Here is a 26,970-nt window from a genome sequence, read left to right on the forward strand (position 1 = left end):
GATTTTTAGGGAATCGTTCAATCCGATGCAACAACGGAGTGTTAGACGAGGCCATAACATCTCTGAGATGCTTTCTTAGGCAACACAACAATTGAATGAATAAATAACATTGCCCTATGGTCAGGCATAATGGTCATACCAAGGTTAAAATCAAACTGGTCTTATTACCCTAGGGCTTGCTGTATGGGATAGTTTCTGGTGCTCATTTCGAATTTTTGGTTACAGGAACCGCATTATACGTCTTCCATGGACTTCTTAGAGGTCAGAATAGGCCATTGACCTGAATTGACCCAGGTCAACATGTTGTTCTCAGGAACATACTGCCCAGTGTAGTGTTGTAGCTTATACAAACACAAAACTCAGAGCAGTCTTGTATGATTTAGGTCACCATGACCCTCAAAAGGTCAAACAAGGTCATTGAACTTAAATGGGAATGTGAAATTTTGCTTAGAAACAGTTATCTAGGATCTGGGGGTACTTTGAAGACAAACCTGGAACTCGACCTTGTTTGACCTTATTTGACCCAAAAGCCATGACTTAGAAACCTGAAATGTCCACATTGAAATTGCCAAAGGTGCGAACATGAGGGGAATCGAACTCATGAGATATTACCTAATCTTGCCAAAAGAAAACACAACATCATCAAATTGTGTTCGAATTGTATAGCAAATACACATCTAACAGCAACATAGTTGTGATGTTGCCAAAGTTACATTCTAACCCAATTATTCTGTCATCACAGTGGGTGATAAGCTTCACTTTTGAAGCTTGATATCTTATCCACATCACAGCAACTCCACCATACGGCCGTTTCATTACTAAACTCCCAGAAATATGCATTGAAGAAATACCAAAAAGACATGAATTTCGAATGCAGGGTATTCAACTCGGGTCGTCTCGAGCCGGGTCCCACTGCATCGGCCCTGACGTCTGCGAGTTTCGCATGCAACACGGCCTCAACTATCCGGGATGTTTACACGTTTGCTGTCTGGTTGTCATCAGCCACCTTCTTAACCTGACTTATTTTCATCTCCATCAGCTGCTGCTTGCGTATTAAGGCACTGACATTGATGCGGCTTTGCGAGAAAATAGATATCGCGAGAAACAGATATTGTTTGCAGCTTTGCGAGGTTTAGGGCTTCAAATCTCGGTGAGGTTCCACTGTCACACTTGATGATTATCTTGACGGCATCATGAATGTTCAGAAACCTTTTATTCTGGCCATGCCTGTTTCCAGCTTTCACGGAGTCACCCCTATGACTGCAAGGCAGTGCCCGTCCCAATTTCCTCCTCGTCGAAGTTTAAGTTATCAGACTAGCGTTTTCTTGGGATATTAAAATATCAACACAACTACCAAGAAAATTCGTTCAAAAAGACAGCTTAGTTAAGGAACATCATACCTATAATTGTTGTAAGGTCATTCTATTTCAGCTTGTTACTTACGAATGCCTTACATCTCGCAAGCACTGTACCATCATAGACTTTTTCTTGGGATAAACTGTCGATCTTGTTTAGTATATAGCATAGCAGCTCGCTAGTTAATAATGATAGCTATGCTGTTCATTTCAGCGGCTGCCATAACATGTTTCACAGCAAAAGGTCACGCTCTTAATCCCAAAAAATTGTGCGCACCTAGCAGGCACGTCGAGAATGGGAATGAAAACGAAATTAACTAAAGGCTGGAAAATGAATTAGCTTTAAACGACAATATGTTCGTGTAAAAAAAGCATTCACATGCCATACGGTACACAACATTATCACTGATAGTCAACTAGTCTTTGACGAGCTTCGTTAGCCCTCCACGGGCACATACACGTCACAATTAACACTAAACTGGGGTGTAAAAACACACGTCCGACCAATTCAAACAGCTTATTTCCTGAGTACAACCAGCCGGACTCAGCCGATGCATGTGACACAAATATATATATATATATATATATATATATATATATTCTGCTCAGAATTCCGGTGCCGTTGCTGCCCCGACCACACTTGCACTGACATACTGAAAAGTATTTTGAATTGTGATGACTAGAGCCCCTGTGACATGGCAAGGCATACAAATGCTAGAACTCAAAGCAACACATTGTGCAGCCGATGGCTTGGGCGGATTTGTGAGCGCTGGGCAACGTGTGACGCGCGCCGCTCCTGACGCCGCCAGGACCCCACATCTCACCGGATCATCGAGAAACGTCGCCGGGACCGCATGAACAACTGCTTGGCGGATCTTTCGCGGCTCGTGCCGTCTTGTCACCAGCGCAAGGGCCGCGGACGCATCGAGAAGACGGAGATCATTGAGCTGGCAACGAAACACATTCGCCACCTGCAGGCGCACAGATGCCCGCGGCCAGGTAAAATGTTCCATTGGGCTGAACAGAGCGTTGCCTGAGCTCGTCCCCTCCCCCGTCGATGGTGCCGCCCTTGTCGCGCTACCAACGGTTCACGCGCTTTGATGCTGCGCTGAATGATAAATCAGCTGTAGCCTTTACCAGCTGCAGTCTTTACCAGCTGCAGTTTTTACCAGCTGCAGCCCTACAGCCTAAATCGGCTACAGTCTTTCGGGTCCTGCCCCCTCCCCGCTCTTACAAAGCAACGCTCTGTTTAGACGGCAACCGAGCGAGCGCGGCTGGCCGGCGCCAGGCAGCCGCCCTCCGCCAGCTGGCCGCGTCCTGCCTGCTGTCTACCTGATATCTCAGTCTTTGCCGTCTGCCTGATCTCTCTCTCTCTGTCTGCCGTTTGGCGATTTCTCAGTGTCTGCCATCTGTCTGATCTGTCCCAGTCCGCAGTCTTTGTGTGCCGCGTGCCGATCTCTCAGTGCCTGCCATCTGTCCGATCTGTCCCAGTCCGCCGTCTTTGTCTGCCGTACGCCGATTTCTCAGTGTCTGTCATCTGTCTGATCTGTCCCAGTCCGCCGTCTTTGTCTGCCGTGTGCCGATCTCTCAGTGTCTGCCATCTGTCTGATCTGTCCCAGTCCGCCGTCTTTGTCTGCCGTGTGCCGATCTCTCAGTGTCTGCCATCTGTCCGACCTGTCCCAGTGCGCCGTCTTTGTCTGCCGTGTGCCGATCTCTCAGTGTCTGCCATCTGTCCGATCTGTTCCAGTCCGCAGTCTTTGTCTGCCGTGTGCCGATCTCTCAGTGTCTGCCATCTGTCCGATCTGTTCCAGTCCGCCGTCTTTGTCTGCCGTGTGCCGATCTCTCGGTGCCTGCCATCTGTCCGACCTGTCCCAGTCCGCTGTCTGCCCGATCCCTTCCAATCCGCCGCCTGTCTAACGTCGCCCCTGTCCGCCGTCTACCCAGCTGAGTGAACGGTCGTGATTGGTGGCTAGTGACAGTTGCAGCCACCGGTGGCTCTGCGACGCGTGGTTGAACTGGGACCCTTTTTCGTCTCTACCGGTTTCGGTGATTGAGGGTTGTTCCGAGTGCCACGGTGCCGCGCTCAGCTGCTTACAATTGCTACCGAAGTACCGTATTACGCCGCCATCTACTACCTGCAAATGAAATTGCATCAACGATGGTAACGTGACTATGTAGAATAATATTATTACCCTGACCATTTCGAGGGATTAGGTCGGAGCAAGAGTTATCTTGGTCCATGATTCACATCGTAATGTTTCAGCTGAAAAATAATGTGGCATTGAATCCCCGCAGAATGCCGTATTTCGATAAAGCGATTATCTTTCTGCAGAAGGGTATGCAACTGATAGCTACCACTTCACCGAAACAGGTGATGTCCTTAATATAGAAATGGCTGTTTTTAGAGTAAGTTTTTTTATTATTTTATGTTTAAGCATGCAAAATACATGAAAGGCGGACGCATCAAAGGACAACTGATGGACCGCTTCCACACGAGATTCCAATCAACTATTTGCGGAGAGAGTTCTGAGAATGGGCTACGTTATTAATGACTGCTAGGCAAGCTTCTTTGCTCTTATATCTGCTCATTATACATGTAAGCTGTCACCATCGTATTCCACCAGAAAAACCAGAAGTCAGCAGCACGTTTTTACCAAATGCACATGTTTTGACTGAATTCATCTTTCAGGTTTTTCCATCGAGTGTTTCCGATTTTTTCTTATCCGTTCTAAGCGGAAAACTGGTGCGTATTTACCGTCATCGCTTTTCGTAACGCTGCGTGATCGAAACAAACTGCATCTGAAGTAAATTTCACCGTGTTTTCGTCTGCGCCCACTAAATCTTTCCAGTTTCATCGATTTATCAGATTTGTAGTTGCATGGCACTGAATGTGGAGGGCAAAATTGAACAATTTCTTATTCGTATTTTTAAGGGGCCTGATTTGCAACGTACGCAGTTTTTTTGCTTTGTAAAATAATTTTTGGCTGTTTTGTATGGAATGCTGACCATTAGGTGTATCTGTGCACGGTTACGTGGAAATTCGTTTTATATTACAGTCCAGATATCACTCCTTGGCTCGCACGGATGATTTTAGAGCTAGTCGTGAACGCCGCATCGTAAAGGATGAAATTTCACCTAAATCTGAGAGATGATGACGCTCGCTTGTGGTCAATGTCCGTTGAATATCCCAGGAGCAGAGGGCAGGAATAAAAGTTCAAATCGTTGTCATCTTGGTTGAGGTCATCCCGTGCATAGGGGCTGTGGTTTACCTTCTCTTTGTGGAGGATGGAAAGGATCATCCTGTTTATCTTCTGACAGCGGCTGCACGTGTTCCAAAAAGCCTTTTGATGTAGCCCTCGCTCACATTGGTGGTAATCCTCGCCAGCACGCCCAGTAAGACATGGCATACTGCTTGGCATCAGCTTCCCATTTTGTCCCAGAGCTAGTTACCAGCGCACAGCTGGTGCATGCTGTGGAATCTGAGGTCCGTTAATGCCATCGAATCAGGTCAGTTACTCTTTTAGTCAGATAATGCCGTTCTAGGTCAAATGAATCTGAATGTTTAAGCGTGATTATGTTCGTATGCCGCGAATTCCCTTGATTCCAACCGAAACTTTGAAAGCGGTGTAGGTACAATGGCGTATTCTGCATCGGATACAGTGATTATGCAAATTACGTCACCGATCTAAAGCACCAGATTGGGGGTAGGGAGAGTGCTGTTGGCTTGCACTCGTTGGCCCTCGGTTGTAATTCCACTTGCGCAACGGCCCCGGGCCGTAATATTACCTCGCAGTCGACGGTGCTGCATAAACGAGTGCGTGATGACGTGCGTTGCTCTCCATTTTTAAATACATCACCACGTCTTCCTAACACCAGACTTTTCGACTTATGCTGTTAATCCTCGCCTAACGAGTGTTTTCTCACCTTCATCCTCAAAAGGGCGTCAGGCAAAAGGCCTCATTTAGTATCTTAAACACGAAAGAAACTGGAGTCCTACATCAGTTGGCTTTGGAAAACTCTTGTTAAACTGTATGAATTCAGTCTGACTGATCAATGGTGAAAATGACCTTTCACGAGTCAAATCAGGCCATAAGGTTCAAAGAAGTATTTGATAGCCCTCTCTTGTCATGTCAGGTCATGTCAGCCTGCTACGACAATGCGGAAAACGGCGTGGAATAGGAAAACTATCGCTGGGAAGAGCGCAGGGATGTTTGCATCAGAAAGGCATTAACGGACAGTAGATATCCACACGCGTGGCCTGTGATATGTCATGTGGGGTTTAAGGAGGCCGGCTGTCGGTGCCTCGGCCCTCCGATTTGACCGAGAACTAAATAAGTCATATCAACGTGAACAACAGCGTTCCAGAGCTGCATGATTGGGCCACTAAAGTTTAAATGACGTGTGTTTCTAAGGCTTAGCTCTGGTCGCAAAGATTAAAGTCTAGCCTGGCTTGAGTTTGAATGACTCACATTCGATGAACAGTCAGAACATAAGTGTTGTAGCTAAGAATGATCAAGTTTTTGTGCAGTTGGGATTACATGCTTTACACATGTTGTGAAGCTTCGAAGTTTTGGGCCCACACGGTGTATTATCTGCAACATTGCATCGATGTCACTTTTGTGACATTGGCAGTGTGACCGGAAGTGGCAACAACGCTTTTTTTCGCAGGAAATGGTCTCTTGTAAGGTTTGCTAGCCTGATTTTCTTGAATGTATCCCTCTGAACGGTATTACAATAGTTTTTTGTAGCTCCAACCTGGTCAGATCATCCAAATTTAAGCTATTGCAAATGTTCACAGTTATGGTCAGATTCGGCATTAACAAGGTTTTATTATATTACATCTTTGTCACAGTTTTGAGAGGCCTTTATTAAACTATTTTTCCCCACTGACGTGATTTTTTTAGTCATGATGTAGCCTTACAGCCAATGGAACCACAGCCTTCATTTTTCTGACCTCTGACCTCTGAGATGTATGTCATGTCACAGCTGTCGACATCCACTAGTGTGCATCCGATATATGCTGGCCAGGGCTATGTAACGTGGTTTTCCACGTTGGCGTAGCTGGCTTAATGCATGAGATAACAGGAGCGGGGTCTTAATATTGAGCTAATTTGACCCCTATGATGAAATTAGAGATCGCACGCATTAGTTCTCCGTTTAGGAAAAAAACGCTCGTAGAACGATGATGAAGTATTACTCACAGACCAGGCAATACTGCAGGGAATGTGTGTTAACCCATAGGCCTTGCCTAGCGAGGGCACCACAGGCGAACATAAGCCCAGTGTCCATCCCTGCATCATATTGCAACCCACGATCGTCATATACCCGACTGTGCCTCTAAAGGACACACCCAGCGTGTAGTAGGCACAACAGACGCACGCTTCCAGCGTGTCTCCCGAGTGCGGGCGGCATACGGTCCTGCCGGCATCCTATGAGCGGCAGCATGCGCCAATGCCTTCCGGGTCCGGGCGGCCGCCATTCAGCGCCGTCCGCCGGCGGCCGGCCGTCTTCCGTATTGATTGTCAGTGTGGCCGCGATGCCAAGACGCACCGACACGTCGGTGTGTTGGGACGGACGCGCTCGGCGTTGCACGCCGCGCCGCACGTGACGAGGGGCATTCTCTCGCCATGCCAGTTAGCGGCCGTTGGGCCGTGTCACGTGCGCCCCGCTTCGTCTGCTGTACCGACACGCGACCAGGGGCACTTTCGCCTCGCCTCACGTGCGCGGCGCCCCGGCTGCTGCGCCGACACGTGACGGAGGAAGGGGCGGGGCACTCTTGCCTGGCTAGTCCTAGGCGGGCGCGGTGCGTCACGTGCGCCCCGCTCCTGCGCTACTCAGAGGAGTCTACCGGCGTCCAAGAGCCCGGCCCAGGGTTAGGTGTGGTCCCAGCACCTTGCCTTTCGGCCCAGGTCATGCGCGCCTCGCTCTGGGAGCCAGATCGTGGGCGTTGATCGTTAACGCCAGTCCGAAACTGAACAGCATCTTTTACCCGCAAGGTTGGCTGGACTGAGACTTGTTCCGTAACTTCAGCTGGGGCAGATTATGACAGCCGTCGGTCACGTTATTCTGCACAATTCCGGGGCGTTGCTTTGGCATTAGGGACTAAGGTCTTATGTTGAAAGGCTAAAACAGTGTGTGGACTAGGGCCATAGGAGACATGGATTGCCAAATCGAAGTTAACTCAAACGCTCAAGCTGGAGCATCTTATATTTATTTATGTTTCCCGATTGGCATATGTATGTGCCTCCTCGCCCTGTCTCACATTCCTTTCCCGGAAGTCCTCACAGGGTTACTTATCTTGGCAGGTCATATGATTGAAATAACTGGTCGGTATTTCATTAACTCCGGCATATAGCTTTTTTTGCAAATCGAATCCATGTTCGGCATCACTTACTCTCAGTAATCAAATCCCGTATGGATAGCGTCTAAAATGTGAACGGTCAGGCTGTGCGAAGCAAAGCATGCGACAGCAAACGAGAAATATGTTTTGTTTCACATGCTCGTGGCGTCCGAATTCCCCTAATCGTGTAAAGTGGCCTGTGGTAGATCATTAAAGCTACCTTCAACAGTTTGTAGGGTTTCAACGCATCATTAGTGCGTAAACAAGATAATTGTTTTGCACGTCTGCATCGCAGCGGCTTTCGATATTTTTCTGCAGTGGGCTGTGACTACTAAGAACTTTTGCGATGCATTAGAATAGGCACCATGTTGTCCTAATTAATTCAGCATCTCTTCTACGCCAGCACTTTTCAGGGAGCGGGTGCCACCTGTAGCCAATTTCTCAAAGCAAAAGCACAACGTTGCGCCAAGCACTAGTGTTTACCTTCAATTGTACAACCTACACATTAAGCCAATTTTTCGAAGCCGTCGTGATACCCTTGTTGTGTCTAGTTCAGTTCGGTGTGGCGCAGATTTGTATGCCTCGTTGGCATGACAACGACTACTAAACTATAAATCATACTAACAGCCATAAACATCCGTCTCACGTTCTGAGTACGTGTTACCTCAACCTGACGTTGCACCAATTGAAATAAAAATTGTATGGATTTTAACTTTTCTCAATCAAACTAAATCCAGCCACATTAGGTTACCATTTGAGATAATTATTGCCAGCTACAGTTATGACACTTTGACTGAAAAACAATGCTGATCAGGTTATGTAAACAAGGGGAGAGGGCGGTCAAGAGTGTTCGCGAAAACAAGAGAGAGTGGAGAGAGCACGCCGTCCGTAAAAATTTGAATGGTGTCATTTCCTGCCGTCTTGCCCGCCCATGGTGGCATGCACCAACTGTTTGACAACACCGCTCAGCTGCGTCGACTGCTGCGCGGTTTTTGTCATCGCCGCGCTGCTTGTAAGTCTACGTGGTACGTTATAAATAAAACGCCACCGTCCACGTGTTGTAGCTGTGCGTGGCTTTGTGCAGGTTCGTGAAGAACTAGGAGCATGATTGGACGGCAGTGTTGTCCAAGATTAAGAAGTTGGCTGGAGCTAGTTTTCTCCCATTCATCAGTTTCTTCAGCGTTCAGCCCCAGTCTAAGATGCTAAGGGATCCTCTGTTAGTCCCCACGAGGAAGATGTAAAGTCATTTTTGTAGGACAGGGATATTGAAGATGCCCTTAGCAGGCAGTTTTCTTCAGCTTTTTTAAAGGAAGCTGTGTATGATCTCCCTGGTAATACCCAAAATCTGACTGAAGGCAGTCTTGTAGATTTGACAGTGACCGAGGATATGGTAAGGGATAACTGGCAGGAAATCAAGGTTAATCAGGCGGCCGGACTTGACCAGATATATGGTAGAGTGCTGAATGAACGTGCCAGTGATTTGGCTATCTTTTATGTTTATATTTAATCGGTCATCGGGTTTTTCAGAAGTACCCAAGGACTGGCGCAATGTCGATGAAATACCGATCATTTAAGGGAGTGCTCCACATTTACACGGAGTTTTGAATTGAAATAGCCATATTGAAGACCTTTCGGTGTTGCTCACAATCCTGTCCTTAAGACTTGAACTTTTCTAGTTTCTGAGCTACACGGCCGCGAAAATGAGGAAAGGTTTAAAGGAGAGAGTATATCAAAGCCAACCTGGTATTCATAACGTCATTATCACGTCATTCAAATTCTGCCATTCCATAACTCGTGCGGCGAACAAGGCCAAGGAAGACATAATTGTCGGGACGGTCATGTCTGGCGTTCGTGAGTGCGATCTTTCGAAAAAACGATCATCAAGTGGCTCTCAATTAATGCTGTGCAAGGTACCATGAGGGAATTAAGCGATGACGCACTGAGTAGCATGCTAACTGAGCAGGGAATGGTGCTATCTGGGGCTCGTTTCAATATCTTTCAATGTAAAACATTTGCTTTAAAAGGGGGACTAAAAAAGTGTCACTAGCTAAAGGCTTGCTAGTTTCATCGCATTAGTTTCTGAGATCGTAGAGAAGATCATTAAGGCTAGCATTTAGTTTCACTTACATAGGCATCAGTTGGTAAATAGTAGTAAGCATGGTTTTCTTTCTGTTAGGTCTGGTTTGACCAACTTTCTGGAGTTCATGGAGTATGTTGCTAGTCAGAAAGACTAAGGCAATAGTTCAGATGTTGTTTATCTAGAATTTGGTGAGGTCTTTGATAGGGTAGCATACCAGCGTATCAGTTAAAAATTGCGTGGCTTTGGGGAAAACATTCTTGACTGGGTAAGAGCTGGGCTGCAAGACAGGAAATAAAAGTAGTGTTCAATGGTATTAAATTTCAGTGTGACCTAGCATAGAGCTGGGTTTCACAGGGGTTGGTGTTGGGTCCGTTGTTCTTTGTAATCTTTCTGAATAATATTTCGAAGGGATTAGAAAGCAAGGTGCTTAAATTTGCTGACGATATTAATTTGATAGGGGCGTCGAAAAATGCCGACTAGGTAAAGCCTAAAACGACTGAAACTTGACTTGGAGATGCTAATGAACTTGGTTTCTCTGTGGCATGTGTCATTCAACTATGATCAACGTGAGGTGATGCATTTGGGTAGTTCTGGCAGTGAGGGCATTAGCTACAAAATGGGAGGCCGGGAGTTCGCCAGATCAAGAAAGGAAAAGACTTGAGGGTTATGATTTCGAGGGATTTAAAGGCTGAAAAGCAATGTGTGGCTTCAAGGAGCAAGACATTTCGGATACTGGAACTTATTAACAGGAATTTCCATTGCAAGAGTAGGATGATTGTCAAAAGTTTTACTAAGCCTATGTCAGACCACATCCATGTTAGTGTGTACAGGCTCGGTCCCCATGCTTCCAAAAACATATAAATAGTTTGGAAAGAGCACAGCGAAAAAAAAACTAGGATAGCAATGTGTCAAGGCAATGTTGCCGTATTTCTTCGTAGCGGTTCACCACAATTATGCTCGTTATTTGAGCTGACATATGAGACAGACGAAGCACTTTTCCCAGCATGCCAGGGATGAGCTACTGGCAGCTTGTACGCCTGGTGCCACTCGGATAGCGAGACCGCGTTGCCAGCAGATCAGATGGTGGATGGTCTCTGTCAGCTGCTGTACCGCGTCGTCTGGCCAGTTCCTGGGGCCGCAAAAGGCCTGGCTGAAAGTTAAGAGACTCGACTGGCCCACCACATTCCTAACCCCGCGAAGAAGCTTTCCGTGCCCCCCTCCCCCCCCCCCCCCCGAAGACGAGAAAGTAGAGATATTTCCAGCTTCGGTTGGAGCATGGGAGCCCCCACCACGCCAGCCGTCTTGACAGCAGCAGTTACTCCCAAAACGCTCTCGGGTGTTATGACCTTCAACCGCATCACTGAAAGCAACGCATACAGCACTGCACGCTGCAGCTGCAACAGGCACAGCACAGGCCTTTGGCGCACAGACTACTGCAATTGTTACGGAGAAATCGCCCGCTATAGTCGTTGCACCAGCAAACAGATGGACATCGCAGAAAACGAAGGGGGCTAGGTGTACATAATGATGATAACTATGAAAAGCATGCTGGCTGGTAGTAAAACGCTCAATGCCACTTAAGATTTCGTGACACTGTAGGTCAGAGGTCTGCTCTGAGTTTGATACTCGACCTGTGATTTGCCGTTGAATTAGACATCGTGGCCCAGAAAAGTCCAGAAATGGACTCACCACCCACGACAACCCCTATTAAGAGATATTACACGACCATCTAGGTCATCCGGATCAAAATAAGAAAGTTGGTAAGCATTCAAGATGGCGGCGGCTGCCATGTTGAATTCCGAGAAATGCTGAAGGCTACACGGCAACCAAGCTAGTATAGCTTTCGTTATTACATAGAACATACTTCCGTGAAAAAGTGTGCGGTAATTCGTATTGCTGGGTCAACATGCTGGCAACTTGACTATCACAGGATTTCGGAAGTGTTGATGCTTAAGAGTTTCTTTGTCAGTGCAACCTCCATTATTGTTGAGTGCATTCAGTGCCGGTCCAATAGGGGAAGGGGAAGGTGGGGAGGGGGAAGGGAGACATAACGATCAGATGGGCCTCTTAGGGCTATTTACATTGATACTAAACGTCATAACTGAAAATGTAAATTGGCTGTCCTAATTTTTAGCTATAACACGATAATTTTTTTAGATGACTATGTGCCGGAACTGAGCATGTTCTTATAAGTGTGTGATTTGAGGTTTGTTTAATTGCAATTCCCCGTCAAGAAGTGCTGTATGACGTCGCGACCGACTTCCGCCACACCCACGTCAGGATCACGTCCCCCTTCCGCCAGTCACTGAGGATGTATTCACGGCGCAGCAAGAATATCTTATTTTACGTGACGCCACGTATAATTTTTCCCATGCGCATTAGCAGCGTTGTTCGTTTTTTACATCGTTGGAATTTTCGTGACAGTACCTGCACATGCAAGGACAAAGTTTTTTGTTTGCAGGTTCGATGAGCAGGCTTAAAAATGGATAGTGCAATTTATGATCATTGCAGCGTATAAAACACATTTTCACTATTCCTGGTCGGTCCTGGGCCGCAAAGTAAGCTATTATAACCTATTTATCTGTAAATTGACCTCATTGCAACTGAACCTGTTGCGCCGTTCCTGCCCCACTCCAGTCGAGTTGTGGAAAAGATTCTGCGCGTCCAGTAGAGATTCTACTCATCGTCACGTACAATTTTTGTCGCCCGGGTCGGTGCGAACCCTAAACGGTACAGAACTCATGGGTTACTTGTCTCGGGCGAATACACCGTGGATCAAAACGCGCCAGTGCCGCATCGGCCAGGCCGCGGTGTGCGGACCGAACAGCGCGTCAAAGCAGGAGCTTCACCGCATGGACGTCCACGTGCTCCACGCCGAGCGCGCGCCAAATCTGTCGACGCACGCGTCGGACGGCGTCCGCACGCGACCCGGCCGCTCCTCGGCGGCCGTGGCGCCGCTCGTTAGCGTGGCCCCGCGTCGTCGGCACTGTGAACAGACGCCGCTGCCGACGGCCGGAGCTGCGCGGTCACATGGCGGCCACGTGACTCGGGCACTGGGTGGGCACGCGTCACAGCCGACGCGCGCGCCTCCCAGCCGCCGGCGCCGGCCGGATCACGCCACGTCGAACGTGACACGGCGGCCAGCGTGGCGCGCGCGCCGGGGCCGCCGCCAGGGCCGGCCGGCAGCCATGGCCATGGCCATGGTCCCGTTGACATTTCACAAGAGGGAAGTGATGCGGTCTTCCAGCGATGCGTGCTATGAATCAGCTGGAAAGCGTGCGAATGGAAGGCTCCAATCAATACACATCGTCCTGTGCGCTTTTCAGTTCCATGTGGTTGCCCACTGGAAAAACTAATAGGTACTGGTTTTAGTCTAATTTGCCCTCTGTAAACACGCAAACAGGAAAATATAACCTGTGATATACAGATGGCTGCTGGCGTCGCTGGTGGTTCCATCGAGGAGGTGTGGGGGGGGGGGGGGGAGGGATGAAAGGCCGGGACGATAGCCGCAAGAGAAATGAAATCAATGTTTTCGAAAAACATGCCAACATACCGAGCGAAACGAACGAATTGTTTGTCACATTGAGCATTTCCATTGAACAATGTATGCACTCAAGCGTTTAAGTTGCCTGATATAACCCTTCTGAGACCAGGCCACGATGCAACAAGATTGTGATTCTTATAATTTTACTTCTGGTCCGCACATGCCCTAAGATTATTTGACGTTTTCTTCCCAGCCGTAAAACTATCGCGGTACCAATAAGCAGATTAAGGTCACATAGAAACTTGGGGGCATTTACAACACCCAGCGTTTGTATACCCAGGGAGGCTTTGCAAGTACCCACAGCATGCAATCATGATCATCGTATCGAGATAGAAAATCATAACGTCATAACTATGAATCACAATACTAACGACGTACGTTACGCTTCACATCAAATATTGTTCGGCCCCATTTGGCATTATCACGGTAATTAAACACAGCATAAAGAGTAACAGTGTGCCACGCCCCTTTGTCACAAAACTTCACCACCTCTGCCTCGTCACACACCGAACCGCGCACCATATGTTGACTTTGTGTCTTCTGGTATTCTCGTTGTCCATTTGCTCTTGGTGCGTTGAAGGTCGGCCATTTCAGCATGAAAACTGACGATGTCGGAAACGAGAACGTAATATGTGGCATGGTCTACTTATCAAGTGCACACGATCTTCACAAATGGCCGCCATCATGACGATCACGCGGGTGTCTCCCACACTCTGATGACAAGCTCGGCTAGTCGGTGGATTTCAGGGGTGCCAACGATAGTAGCCTTGCTTGGCCTCGAGTATCTGAGTTTTTTAGTAATGACGTTGGTGGGCCGCCGGTCGCCATGTTCGGTTTGAGTTAGCGTTCGCTTCTAACCGGAAACAGCTATCTCGGAAACAAATATTTGCACTGCTGCTGAAAGTGAGCTATCAACACCTTTCAATAACGGCATGCGTGATGTCCTGGGGCCCTTGTGCGCCTTCATTGCTTCCTGGCTCTCCTCAGTATTTCCTGGTGTATCCGCCCTTCTTTCTCCACTCTTTAGTTATCCTGCATTCTCGTAACGCCTCATTTGCCTGGGGCAAGACGGGTGGTACAGCCACGAGTGCGCTGAAGTGCCCCTGGTGGAGGTACTGTCCGAGCGCCAAGTACCTACACCGTGTAAGGGTGTATATACGGATCAAGTCTGGGTGGATGGACCCCTAGGCGCATATAGTTTTGCCGCACCATTATCCTTTCTCTTTCATCCCATTGCCCTGAAATAGCCTTCACTGGTAGGAATGGCTCTAATTAAAACCAAATCTAATCTCTCGGTGGGGAGAGACGTGACTGACTCGGTACTCGATCTTACCTGGATATTTATGTGCAGTTATGGACGAGGGTACGGAGGATCTGGGTACAGCGATCTTAATTCCTGATCGCGTGCTTTCGGGTGTTGAGCAGGCAGACATTATTTGTGCACGTCAGAACGGGCTCAGTGCAGCGATGTCCCTTTTTCCTGACATCCTTCTGGAGGTGTCTGGCGATTGTTTCATGGCCAACATTTGTGCCGGTCTGCCGGTTTTCAGTGTGACACCTAAGAGCGGGGGAGGGCATGTCGTTGGTGGCGCGCGCTCTGCTCTCGACAGCTCGCTGGTCATTGTCACCTTGTTTTTCAACAGATGGCGTTGATACCGACACGGCTAGCCGGCGCGCAACCATCTCCAACCGCTATGAGGAAGGCTACCGCGAATGTCTGCGCGAGACGATGCAGTGGATGGTGGAGCACGAGGGCTTCATACCCGGCGACCCCCTCTGCGCCCGTCTCATGAACCACCTCCACGAGCACATCGCACTCGTGCTCAGAGGTCAGCGAGGGCACATCGAAAACCAGCCGGCCTTGGACGGGCCTGGTGCCTAAGTTGGCACAATAACACATTGTCTATTGCGGACGCCTTTTGTGGAACTCGCAGCTTGGCTGTCTGAGATCGGTTGGGCGAGCTAACCATGGCTTCGGCGCCTGCGCGCAGGCGGCTTTCCACCGCGGCCGCACCACGGCTCTCGCGTCGGCTCGCTCAGTGGCAGCACGAGCGGCTACAACGGGAACGCCAGCAGCAACGGCTCGTCCAGCGACGGTAACAGCGGCAGCACGCAGTGGCCCAGCTCGTCGGCGCCGCGGGAGATGCGCTACGCGCCACCAGGTCAGGGTCTCAGTCTGCGACGCTGCGCACCGGTCACGGCATCGACCCGAGCGTCGGGGCTTCGCGCGCTGACCGCGCCAGCGGCCTCGCATTGGGGCGCTTTCGCTGTGGCGCTGGGGCTCAGATTGCGGTCGCTCTTCACGCCCGCCGTCTGCGCTGATCTTCCCCACACTACCAGGCCACAGGGGCAGCGGCAGTGTCACGGCTACTGCCTTATTGTCTCTCAGAAGCATATTGAGCTCGAGACGGTTCAGTCTCACCGTCAAAAATTGGACCGGATATGATAGGCATGTTCTGGAAGGGTTGCTGGTCCAAAGATTAGTGTTCTTCGGCTTGATTTAACACTCAAAAACACAGCTACAGACAGGTTGATGATAACTGTGGCCACTGTATTACGCAGTCCCAGTGACATGGCGGTACCACAACGGTCTTATCTCATCCGTTGGTCAACGGACATGGCTCGAGAGACATGGTCCGGTGGGTTCGATTCCCGTCAAAGGCATCGTTTTTCCGTGAAAAGGACGGGAATTTTTTATTATGGCCGGCCACATCACGAGCTTGCATCTCACGTTGAACCCTGGCAACATTACTTAATTGGCAGGCTGTACAAAGTATTCCGCATTTCGGCCCACTTAAACATCGGGCAATGGGACATCGCCACTTCGGTGGTAATGTTAGCTGTCATGCATTAAAGGGAGCTATTCCGCCTTTTGATACTTTTCGCTACATCGGATGAGTAAGATTTTATCATAAATGTCAGTTGTCTCGTAAGCGTCCTGAATAGCTCAGAATGTCGATTTCCAGTAGCCGGCCCTGCGTGAGAAATCTCCCTTGTCCGCCTGCTCACCGCTATGAAAACGATACATTTCACTTGACCTGCTTTTTCCGACGTGTGTGCTCTGTAATGTTTGCAACGCATTAATCTGTTTTCGAAATGTGTGTGCATTAGATGCTACAAGCCTTGCAACACTGTTTAGACAAAAAGACATGTGCGCATTAAGCTGCTATTCCGTGTATGTAACGAAATGTTATTCGGTGGCTTCGATTTCTACCCTATGATGCTAACCAGAGTGGTTCTTTTCGAGGTGCACTTTGGCTTTCGGGAATGGGAGTAGCACATGGTCCATGGCGACGCACTGGTTCGAATTTTAACCAGTGCACTTCTAGGTAACAGGCTTCTTGCCGCCCGCTGGGCCAAACACAAAGATATTCTTATTCGCACCAGTGGAGGTTCGCGCGGCGGTTGGCATGACAACAGTGGTCACGAATGCGGGGAAGAAGCGTAGTGCTCTTACAAAGCGTTCGCAGCGCGATCTGGACTCGAAAGTAATTAACGTTGATATTCTCATTATGTACTGACGGGCTGCAGAAGCACTTCTCAGTTCTATCATAAGGCGCAACTGGTCCTGAGGTTTCATTAGGGCATTTTTGTATTATGCCCCAGAAGCGGGACAGTCCCTTTAAGCTGCACTTAGCGAAGGCTCTGACATCAAAGCCACCTGAACACATAATTCATGCGACCTAGGTGTTTTGGAAATGTTAATACAAAACCCGCAACTGAGGCTCGGTGAGAAGGCTGATGTTTGATATGACCGTTCACCATCATGCAAATTGCGCACGGCCGGCTCACAGATGTGGGCTGCGTCCATGCTAGCAGTGATAAAAAAGGCAGGTGCATACTCACACCTTCACTAGGATAACGGCTAACACCCGCTGTGGTGATGGGTGGAGGGACGCGAACGCATGTTCCAAGGCTAGGCGGCCTGCAGTGTCGGCGGTCGGGGGGACCGGTCAACTGGCCGCGATTTTGTCGTCTCTTCAGACCTGAACCAGCAGGCGCTGGTTCGGCTCCCGCTAGAGCGCGGCGACCCGGAGCCAAGCGCCGGTCCCGGCGCGATGTCACGGTACCCTGCCGACGACGCCGACGCTGACTTCGATGAGCCGCACCTGTACAAACTTCTGCACGTGAGTGATCACAGAACACTTCGTCGGCAGGTGACGGACACTCTGTTCGTATTCTCAACATGGTCTGGCGTAATGGGTTTTTGCATGCTTACGTCTCCCGTGTCCATTTAAGCCGTGTGTTGTCTCGCTCACAGCCCAGGGTGTGACCAGTGTCTGCCCGAACTCTTCATGGCGACACTTGGTCGTATTCTTACTCTTGTCTTGTTCCTTCTCCAGACCGCAATCGGTGTGTGGGTCGTTTAAAGAGCGCTATGGATGAGCGATGTCATTCTTTGAACGTGCCAGATTCTGGACTGCTACGTGAGTGCTGCACCTGGATGCAGAGGTCGGGTGTATGTAATTCAGTAAAGCTGAAAATTTCTGCAAAGTGGTCGCCACCTACTCCTGAATGAGTCACAATCACACTGGTACAAAAACGTGGCACCAATCAAATCAATGCCGTCAGTTATAAGGGCACTTAACTAAGCTTTGTTCCTCTCAGTACATGGAGAACGTAAAGAGATGGCAGTGTATCAACAGTTTCCGGTCAGGAGCCTCGTCAAAACAGCATGGCGAAATGGATTTACTGGAATAGATTTGAAAGGTAACTCTGGCTCCGACTTTACATTTGAATTTGAAAGAAATATTTTAGAATTTGTCGCGTCAACATTGAGACGAACATTTTCATGTACTTTTGACCCGTCAAAAGAGGCCCTTTGCGGCCTCATTGAACGTTTCCGGGGTAGCGTTTTTCCGTATGCAAATTACCAATATTGGCAGATAGTGAGGGGGAATCAAAAACCTATGTGTGCCTCCTTTCTTGAAAATGCTTTTAGACCGGTTTAAAACGGAGGGTCTGCTTGTCCGCCCGTCCAAACCAGTTTTCCAAGTGGGGTAATTCGATGATTCCCTAGTAACACACGGAGGTTGATAAGTGATTAGAGCGTAGGGGTTGATAAGTGTTTAGAGTTTATCAACCGACAGAACCCAAACGTAGCTTTCATTGTGGGTCATATTGGGGATGAAAAGGGGCATCACACCATTTGGCCACACCGGTGATGGGAGAAGTGATGAACAATTACAATTTCACAAAAATTGCACAGTGACTTATTTGCTATTGCATTATTTACAATTTACTACCTATGTGCAATTACATATAACAACGGTACAACGTTTGGAACGGAGCTCTTTACCAAGTACATCAAATACGTAATCCTCCAAATTTGCACTGTAGATATGAGATCTCCATCTTTACTAAGCACGACACTATTGTAAATATGTTACATAGGGTTTTGAACAACTATCCAGTCATAGTAAAAAATTCGAGAGCGTGACCAAAAGAGGGGCTTTGCTATGTTGAAATGGTTACTCTCCACAACATTTCGGGAGATCGTTGGAAGAGCTACGGAAATCTAGTGGAGGTGGGGGAAGAGGCAGCTGAAACCGAAAAAAATATCGGATGACATGTCACGTCATGTATTTATTGCGAATCGTTCAATACGCATGATTTAATGCTTTATTCGAGGCAATGGGTTACAAGTAACACGATAGAAACTCAGACACGGTGGTGATAAAAACACGTCGAGAGCTTGAAAAAGGCCCAAAAAGTCAAACAAAACCCTCTTTTTCACATTGGTCAAGTTTAGATCTGAGCGCAGCACGCCTCCGGGAGACCACAACGGCCGGCGGCAGCTGGTTCCAGGACGATGCCGCACGATATGAGAACACCCTGCGCGATACAGGCAGTCGGAAGGCGGCAGTTCAGGGGCGCCGGCCACCGCCGACCACGTGATGCGCATCGGGACACGGAGATCAATTAGGGCCCTGAAGACGCCAATGTGGTCGTGGCGCGCGACAAGATTACTGATTCTGCGCCACATCAGCGATCCTACCACCGATTAAATATGATCTTGACCCCGCGTCCCAAAGACGATCCTGACCGCGACATTCACGATTTTTGGCACCCGGCCGAGATAGCAGGCGGCGACCCCGCCCCAGACTGAGAGGCAGTCCAGGATGTGGGGGGAAAACGTGGGCCTGGAAGAGGAGCTTGCGAGCTTCGGGTCTGAGATGATGACAAATTTTATATTGATAAAACGGGATGGAGTTCCACTTTTTAACTAATTTGCTTATGTGCTCTTCCCAGGAAAGGGTGCGATCTATAGTCACTCGCAGCATCTTCACGCACGACGAGGGGTTAACATTAAGTGGGAGATGTTAACATGGAAGGATGATTTATGATGACCTGGGGCGTGCGAACAAGGAAAGAGTGGACTTGGTATGGTTCATCTTCGGGGCGTTGGCAGTGAAGCAGGATTGGAGGGCAAGGATGGTTTCCTTCTGACGCGATTTTAGGGTGGACAAGTGGTCTGGGTGGGCGGAGTCGAGGAGATGGATATCGTCGACGTAGGAAACCAGACGCCTGTAAGGCAGGCAGGATGGAAGGTCGTTCGCAAAGATGCTGAAGAGGACTGGGCCCACCAGGAACTCCTGAGGGACACCGTGGGATAAGGGAATGGATAGTGAACCACCTATCACCACCTGCCGTGGTTTATCAAAATAATTTGTAAACCATCGCGAATCGATGCTGTAGGCTTGCAGCTTGGTCGGGAGGACGCAGTGGTCAACGCTGTCGAAAACTCGACTTAAGTTTGTGGAGGTGACGGCGACGACATGTCCGACATATATATATATATATATATATATATATATATATATATATATATATATATATATACATGTATATATATATATGTACGTATGTATATATATGCATATATATGAAGCTGTGAAGGGGTTAAGATGCCGTGGGCATCAAGACATGCGGACAACTGCTGACAGACAATCTTTTCTCATATTTTTGACGATACTGATCAAAATGATTTAGGTCTAAAATTGCTTGCAGCGTCACAAACACCGGACTTTTGGATGGAAAGAACTGAATCTAACTTCCACGCACAGGGTAAGACGCGGATGACGATGGAAGTATTGGCTAGATGAGGCACTTGAGGCCCCATGACAGCGAAAAGTTCTTAGCGCAAGCAGCGGCGCACCATCGGCTCCAACCGGCCCTAGATGAAGACACTGCACGCATAGATTTCGCAAGCTCGGGTAGGTCACAGGGTGTAAAGCTAGCCTTGCTATGGTTACGCACGGTGGTCTTGGAGGGGGAGGTGGACGCCCCGACTGCTCGCCGCTAGCTCAACCGCGATTTTTGAGCCAGCTGAGATGAAGTGACGATTGAAATCGTCGGCTATGCCAGCGGGCATTGCCTCCTCGGCGCACCTCCTCCCCCCTCCCCTAGAGGGTCTATGTCTAGATTTATGGGTAGTCCGCCAGAAATTAGCCCGGTCTTAGGCCCGTCGGTTCACATGCTGGCGCATGGAAAGTCACGCTTGGTCTGAGTGCAGCAAACTTTAACCCGGTTTCACAGACGCCGATATTCAATGCGGTCGGTCTGTATAGCGGACCTGCGTCATGACCGGCAAGCGTGGTAGCAATCCCGCATCACACACAGCAGAATGGGATTGTCTCAGTCCAGGAGCAGCGTGGACGGCCGGGTGTCACTGTTTTCAGGGTACGGTGCATATCAATGGCACCTGGCCATACGCACATGAACTCCTCCAGCTTTCCCGCCGCACCCACGGCCCGGTACAACGGGTCCCAGTCCACCTGCAGTAAATGCAGACTGAGCTCGTCCCAGCAGACTTCGCGCCAGTAGTAGAATAAGAAAAGAAACAGGACGTAAATGCTGCCGCCTGAACGGGGCACGAATGATGGTGGTGAGATGGTCCGTAATCAGCGGCAGCGACACCAGAGCTGTGTCCTCTAGTTTGGGCATGTTGGTAATTTCGTGGTCTAGGAGAGTCGCGGTCGGCTTAGAATGGGTTGGTGTGTTAATAAGCTGCACAAGGCTCAGATCGTTTAAAATGGACATGCAACGACGCACAGACGGCTTGTCGGGGCGCGTTAATGTTAAATCGCCGAGACAACAAAAAACACGTTTGCCGATGGTGACAGCCGTTCTTAGTTGATCATGTATCTCGTCAAGGCCGCCTGATGTCGGCTGAGACGGAGGACTGTAGACAACGCCGGCCGAGAGCTGCCGAGAGCTGCCCACCAACGTGGCCGAGAGCTGCCCACCGCCACTCATCGACATCCACGGCGACTCGTATACTGCGCCGGCGCCGGAGATTGGTAACGCTGCAGTTGAAGTGCTCCTGGCACAAGATAACAGCACCAACACTGCGGTTCGCGGCCGCAGGGCGACCCCGGCAGCGCCGGGTCGGCCGGTCCTTGCGCACCAGCCTGTGGCCGGGAAACACCAAGATTCCGTCCTTGACGGGATCACGGGGCCAGTGAGCCACGTCTCGGTAATGCACATGGCGCCCAGGTCATGGTCGCGTACGGTCCGAAGAACGCAGTCGATCTTCGGGACTAACGACTGGACGTTGGCGTGGCCGACCGTCAGTGTGCCGGCTGGCCTGGCAGAACTGGCGCGGGGTGTGTGGCTGACTGCAGGCTCTGACCGATCGCCAGGTGGGCCGGCCGGCCTGGCAGAACTGGTGCGGGAGGTGTGGCTGACTGCAGGCTCTGACCGATCGCCCGGCGGGCCGGCCGGCCTGGCAGAACTGGCGCGGGAGGTGTGGCTGACTGCAGGCTCTGACCGATCGCCAGGTGGGCCGGCCGGCCTGGCAGAGCTGGCGCGGGGTGTGTGGCTGACTGCAGGCTCTGACCGATCGCCAGGTGGGCCGGCCGGCCTGGCAGAACTGGTGCGGGAGGTGTGGCTGACTGCAGGCTCTGACCGATCGCCCGGCGGGCCGGCCGGCCTGGCAGAACTGGCGCGGGAGGTGCGGCTGATTGCAGGCTCTGACCGATCGCCAGGTGGGCCGGCACTCAGAGGGTCCGGGGCCGAGGCGCGACACAGCGCGGCGGCACCCGAGAAGCCGGTGATGGCCTAAGGGCGGCGGGCAACGGGCGACAGTCGGTGTCCCTCTCCGTGTGGGAGCACCGCAGCCGTTGTGGCCGTGCGGCCCGACATCGCCTCGTTCTCCGATGACGCGCGCGCCGTGCAGCTCCAGCGCGGCTCTGGTCGAAGTCGGCTCCGTCGCGACGCCGGCAGACACGGGCACTGGCGGCACAGCCGCCCCAGGTTACTGCGCAGCCTCTTAACAGTACCTCACTTGGACAAACGATTAGTTTGGGAGGCTAAACATACCATTGAAAACTGAAAATGTGCTCAGGCGTGGTATGGAAGAATGACATCGAGCTCAAAACGGCTTTGGTGAAATATCCCTTATCGAAGCGTCAAGATCAATGATCAATGACGGAAGACATGAACGTCACTCTTGCAAATCGGGATTTCAAATGGACTATTTATCGCAAACTGTGGGTCATAAAAATGTAGCGTGAACTGTGCGACCAAAATGGAAGCAACGTCAGCTGTGTCGAAGAGTTCATGACTCCCATTTGCCCGAGATTTAATGAGAGCGTGATGGTAACAACCAAACAAGGAAGGCCCATTCGGAGACGACTCTGATTTTGACCGAACGTGCCGCCCGGAGCCCAGGCAGTCATGTGTCTCTCTGACTAGAATAATATGCGAGGCACTAGTCATCGCGACGGACGGTCGTCGGTATGTTTCTGGTGATCAGATGATGACTAGACTTACATGTGTCGAGCTCCGCACGGCTGATTAAGCAGGCTTGATGAGTGACGAGGCGTGGCGTGTGGTGAAAAAGGCGCATGTGCGCGTATTTCCAGTAGTTGTATTCGTATCGTGTGAATCCGTGTATATGTATCGGCAGGTTCTGTACCGCAGGGCCAGCATTTAAAATCCTTGCTGGTGATCGTTGTCTAACGCTCCAAAATGATGGCGATGAAATTGGCTCACTGTTGTTTTTAATGGCACAGGTCTGAAGGCATGTTTCACATCAATTCTCGTCAGGTCGTGGAACGATAAAGGTTTTGGGGAAGGCATGCGGCCGAAACATCAATCAACAGCGATTTTATAACTTCCAAGCTACCAAAGTCGTAGCAAATCTTGGTTGATTCTGTACTATTTCTCGATGCTGCGATGTAGAACTGTCAATGTCATTTACTCTGCTGTTGCTCCGTCCTTTCTTACGTGCTGGTTGTCCCGATTTTGCTTGACCATGAGATTAGCGTCTTGCTCCTAATCCGTGACGGGTTGATATCCGGCATCAACCCGTTATGATGATCCAGTCTGAACGCAGGAAATACTTGTCGCAAAATGATGATGGCATGCAATTTTGATCTTGATAGAAGTTTTGCATTTGTCTCAAAAGCAATAAACTGATGCCACGGCAATTAAACGGAAGTCGACTTCGATGCATGCACATTGCGCTCGGTAATTTCAGCAAAGTGTATTATCTTACGCTCGCATACCAGAATTGGCGTGCCAATGCCATTCCGTGCATGCAAGATTATGGTTCACATGCGCGTCTAGGAAGCGAGAGGGTTCGGTTTTGTTCTGCTGACGTTCGGGTTTTGGGTTCGGTAACCTGCAGTGTCCACCCTTCCTAGCATGGTAAGACGCAAGTAACGCCTGACAGAATTAGCGGCTGAGTGCACCTTAAAACGCCAATGGCAACAACATCATCAGTGTATCTTAAGCCGCATCCCTTGGTGCAATCGAGCTATGCAATAATGAAACGAGTCAAGGTTCGAATCAAGTTCGCGCAAATCATGCACATCGTACGCGACACTAAGCAAGGAGCATCGCACTGTTGTAGGTAGCGCATGCATGCTGTTTTGGCTGGGCTTAAACGCGTCGCGCCGTCCGCCTCCGCGAGGTCGAATGTCGTGCACAAGCTTGTGTTTCCTGCCGCCAGGTGGCAGGCGAGGTGAAGCGGGCTCACCCGCCTAGCAGCAGCAGCAGCCGCAGTTCGGAGGAGTGCGGCGGCTTCATGTACAAGTTCAAGACCAACATGAAGAAGCGCTTTTCGGCCGACATGGCCGACGGCTTTGGCTCGAAGCGCTGCCGCCAGAGCGTGCCTCCGGCCGCCGTCGAAGCAGACAAGTGGAAGCCGACGTTGCTGGGCAGCGGCGCCGAGCGGACGCGCCGCCGCTCACAGCCCTCGCAGCTGGTGCCCGTGTTCGCACTGCACAGCAAGGGCTCGCTGTACCTGCCGATGACGGTGGAGCTGGCGGCGCTGGGGCCGCAGGCTGAGCTGCTCTCCGCCGAGCCGCTCTCCCTTCTGCACCCTATCAATATATCGGTGTGCTTCTGCGAGCGGCGAGCGCTGGCCGACGCGGCCAGCGAGCAGCCGTCCACCTCTGGCGTGTCGTCGCTGCCACCGGAGACGGTGATCTCCGAGGAGCTTACTTCAGCCGGGTAGGGCGCTGCCGAGCCGCCCGGGCCGCGCTCGTTACCGAGCCGGAGGTGAACCGTGCTGAACTTGACACGGGCTGCCCTGCTGTCCGCCGACCAAAAGGGTGGCGCCATGCTGTTACAAAATGCGGCACATCTATTCGATGTTACAGTTGACTGTCGGTTTGTTCTGTCGCCGTGTGCGAAACCGTCGAATCAATGGCATAGGAAGACGGTCTATGTGCTTTATATTCATTCTTGGCGTGTTCGCATACGCCATATTTTTGCTCCCGTGTTGCTATGTTCCTGACGCCCGAACTGCTGTTTGCCCGCTGCCGTGTGGCTTTGCTTTTATCTGAGTGAGCACCAAGTTGCATTATCGCCGACATAATTGTAATGGTCATGTATGGTCAGCTGGTCAATGGCATGATGGTCATGCATGGTCAACTGGTCCATGGCATGATGGCCATTCGCCAATACTTCATTTCGCAGCTTCTGTTCAGTTCAGGCTGTCTGATTTCTTCTGTGTTTCTAGGAAAATCGGCCGTCAGGCGCTCTGACGGACCCATATGACGGTTGTATTACTTACTTGTGTCACTTCCTTCGATAACGTCAATTCTCCCGCAACGATATCCCTACCATCAAGCTAATAATGCGAGCAAGTCGTGGTCATTTTGTCTACGGGCCTAACGTGGGCAGAATTTCGGGAAATGCTGTTTGTTAGCCGTGTGAAAAGGCGCTCATCATATCAGGAGTCCCCGCGAAAAGACAAGCTAAGGCAGGCCGGGTGTGTGTAAAACTGCTCATCGTTTAATGGATGTGTTGTGCAGAAGTGGATGGTTCAACATTCTAGTCGACTTGCGATGGGATATTCGTGCATCCTCCTCCGTTCTCAGCCTCCAAGCCAATGAAAAGAACGCAAATACGTTTTCCGCCAGACTGAGCTGCCTTGCCTAGCGAGTTGGGTCGCAGTTGTTGTGAATGCATCAGGCGAGACTTCCGTGGCGACATGGACTAGGCCGAATTCCGCCCAATCTGCGATGTACACTTGATGTCACCGACACGCGAGTATTCCGGCAGTTGCCGAAACTTGTGAATGGGTATATCTAATCTTCGCTGACGGCACTTGCTCACTTGGCGGTTGGGACAGGGCTGCCCGGGTCCACATATGTAACGAATTCCACTGCACTCTGTTCATCGATCGCGCTGTTGCGAAACGTTCCGGCTAGAGGAGAGATCGCCGGGCTTTTATTAGTGGGCTCACAATATTGCAGCAAGCCGGCCAGCTCCAAAATAGGCACCATTTATCAGCGAGACTGTCTGCCGTTTGACAGGCCGACACGCCACGTGAAAATCGCCTGTACATCAAGCCAACACGCGCTTCGTTACTGTTGTTGGCCGCGCGCTGTGATGCCCTCTGCATTGTTCGTTGGGTGAATACCACAAAGTACTGATTGCATGTCGCATGTCGCTCCGCGCGTTGAATGAACTCTGGACGCGCACGAGTACACCCAGTTGGCAGTGGCCAGTGGCATGTAAAATGGGATACCCTGACGTCACGGCTGGATGTGTGTGATTCACAATAGTTTCAAGGTGTAGCACGAGGCTGTGTTTAGGGCTGAACCTTTCAGCCAGTCAAGATGTTGAAGTACTATCCGTGTGCCAATATACTGGAATGTCGGAGGAGCGCATTTTGAATTGGATCTAAGGCCGGATACGTGATGCATAAGCGCTCGATCCTATCGATCTTCACAGTGAAATTCTGTCGATCTTGTGACGGCAGACAGAAGTCGTCACGTGCGACTGAAGTAATTGCATTTTCACTAAGGATGTCATCGACGGCGGCGCATCTCATCACGTCTGCAGCCACGTGGGCCGTTAAAGTGGCTGGAGGTCATTCAGGCCGTCCGTACTTTTCCTCTGGAGGTGGTGTGCGCCGCGCAATGGTATTGAGTTCGGACGCCGCCTTGAAACCGCGCGCGCGTGAGAAATGGGAGCGACGGTGAGGTGGGGGTGGGAAAAAGTGGCGCCAGCAAGCGGAGGCAAATGTTGCAGCCAAGCAAGTTTGAGAGAAATGAACGGATATCACTGAATGTAAACGAGGACTTATGAAGTGTAAAATACAGTGAAAGAGTAGGCGTGGAGCGAAGCTGTGTGAAGGATTCAATAGTGTCAGGTGTGCTGAACCCATATCTTGAGTTTCTAAGCAAAT

At 50.2% G+C, this 26,970-nt stretch overlaps 1 protein-coding gene across 1 annotated transcript; it reads left to right on the forward strand.

Annotated features, from left to right (window-relative positions):
• The first annotated feature begins 2,178 nt into the window (after positions 1-2,178).
• On the forward strand, positions 2,179-26,435 carry LOC119112784 (uncharacterized). Its single transcript, XM_037237061.1, has 5 exons — positions 2,179-2,354; positions 14,963-15,148; positions 15,311-15,481; positions 17,304-17,446; positions 24,280-26,435. Exons 1-5 carry the CDS (start codon positions 2,210-2,212, stop codon positions 24,784-24,786), a joined length of 1,152 nt encoding a protein of 383 aa, XP_037092956.1. The 5' UTR covers positions 2,179-2,209; the 3' UTR covers positions 24,787-26,435.
• Positions 26,436-26,970: the final 535 nt, after the last annotated feature.

Source organism: Pollicipes pollicipes, unplaced genomic scaffold (genome assembly GCF_011947565.3).
Source record: "Pollicipes pollicipes isolate AB1234 unplaced genomic scaffold, Ppol_2.1 Scaffold_7261;HRSCAF=8764_pilon_pilon_pilon, whole genome shotgun sequence".
Classification (NCBI taxonomy): domain Eukaryota; kingdom Metazoa; phylum Arthropoda; class Thecostraca; order Pollicipedomorpha; family Pollicipedidae; genus Pollicipes; species Pollicipes pollicipes.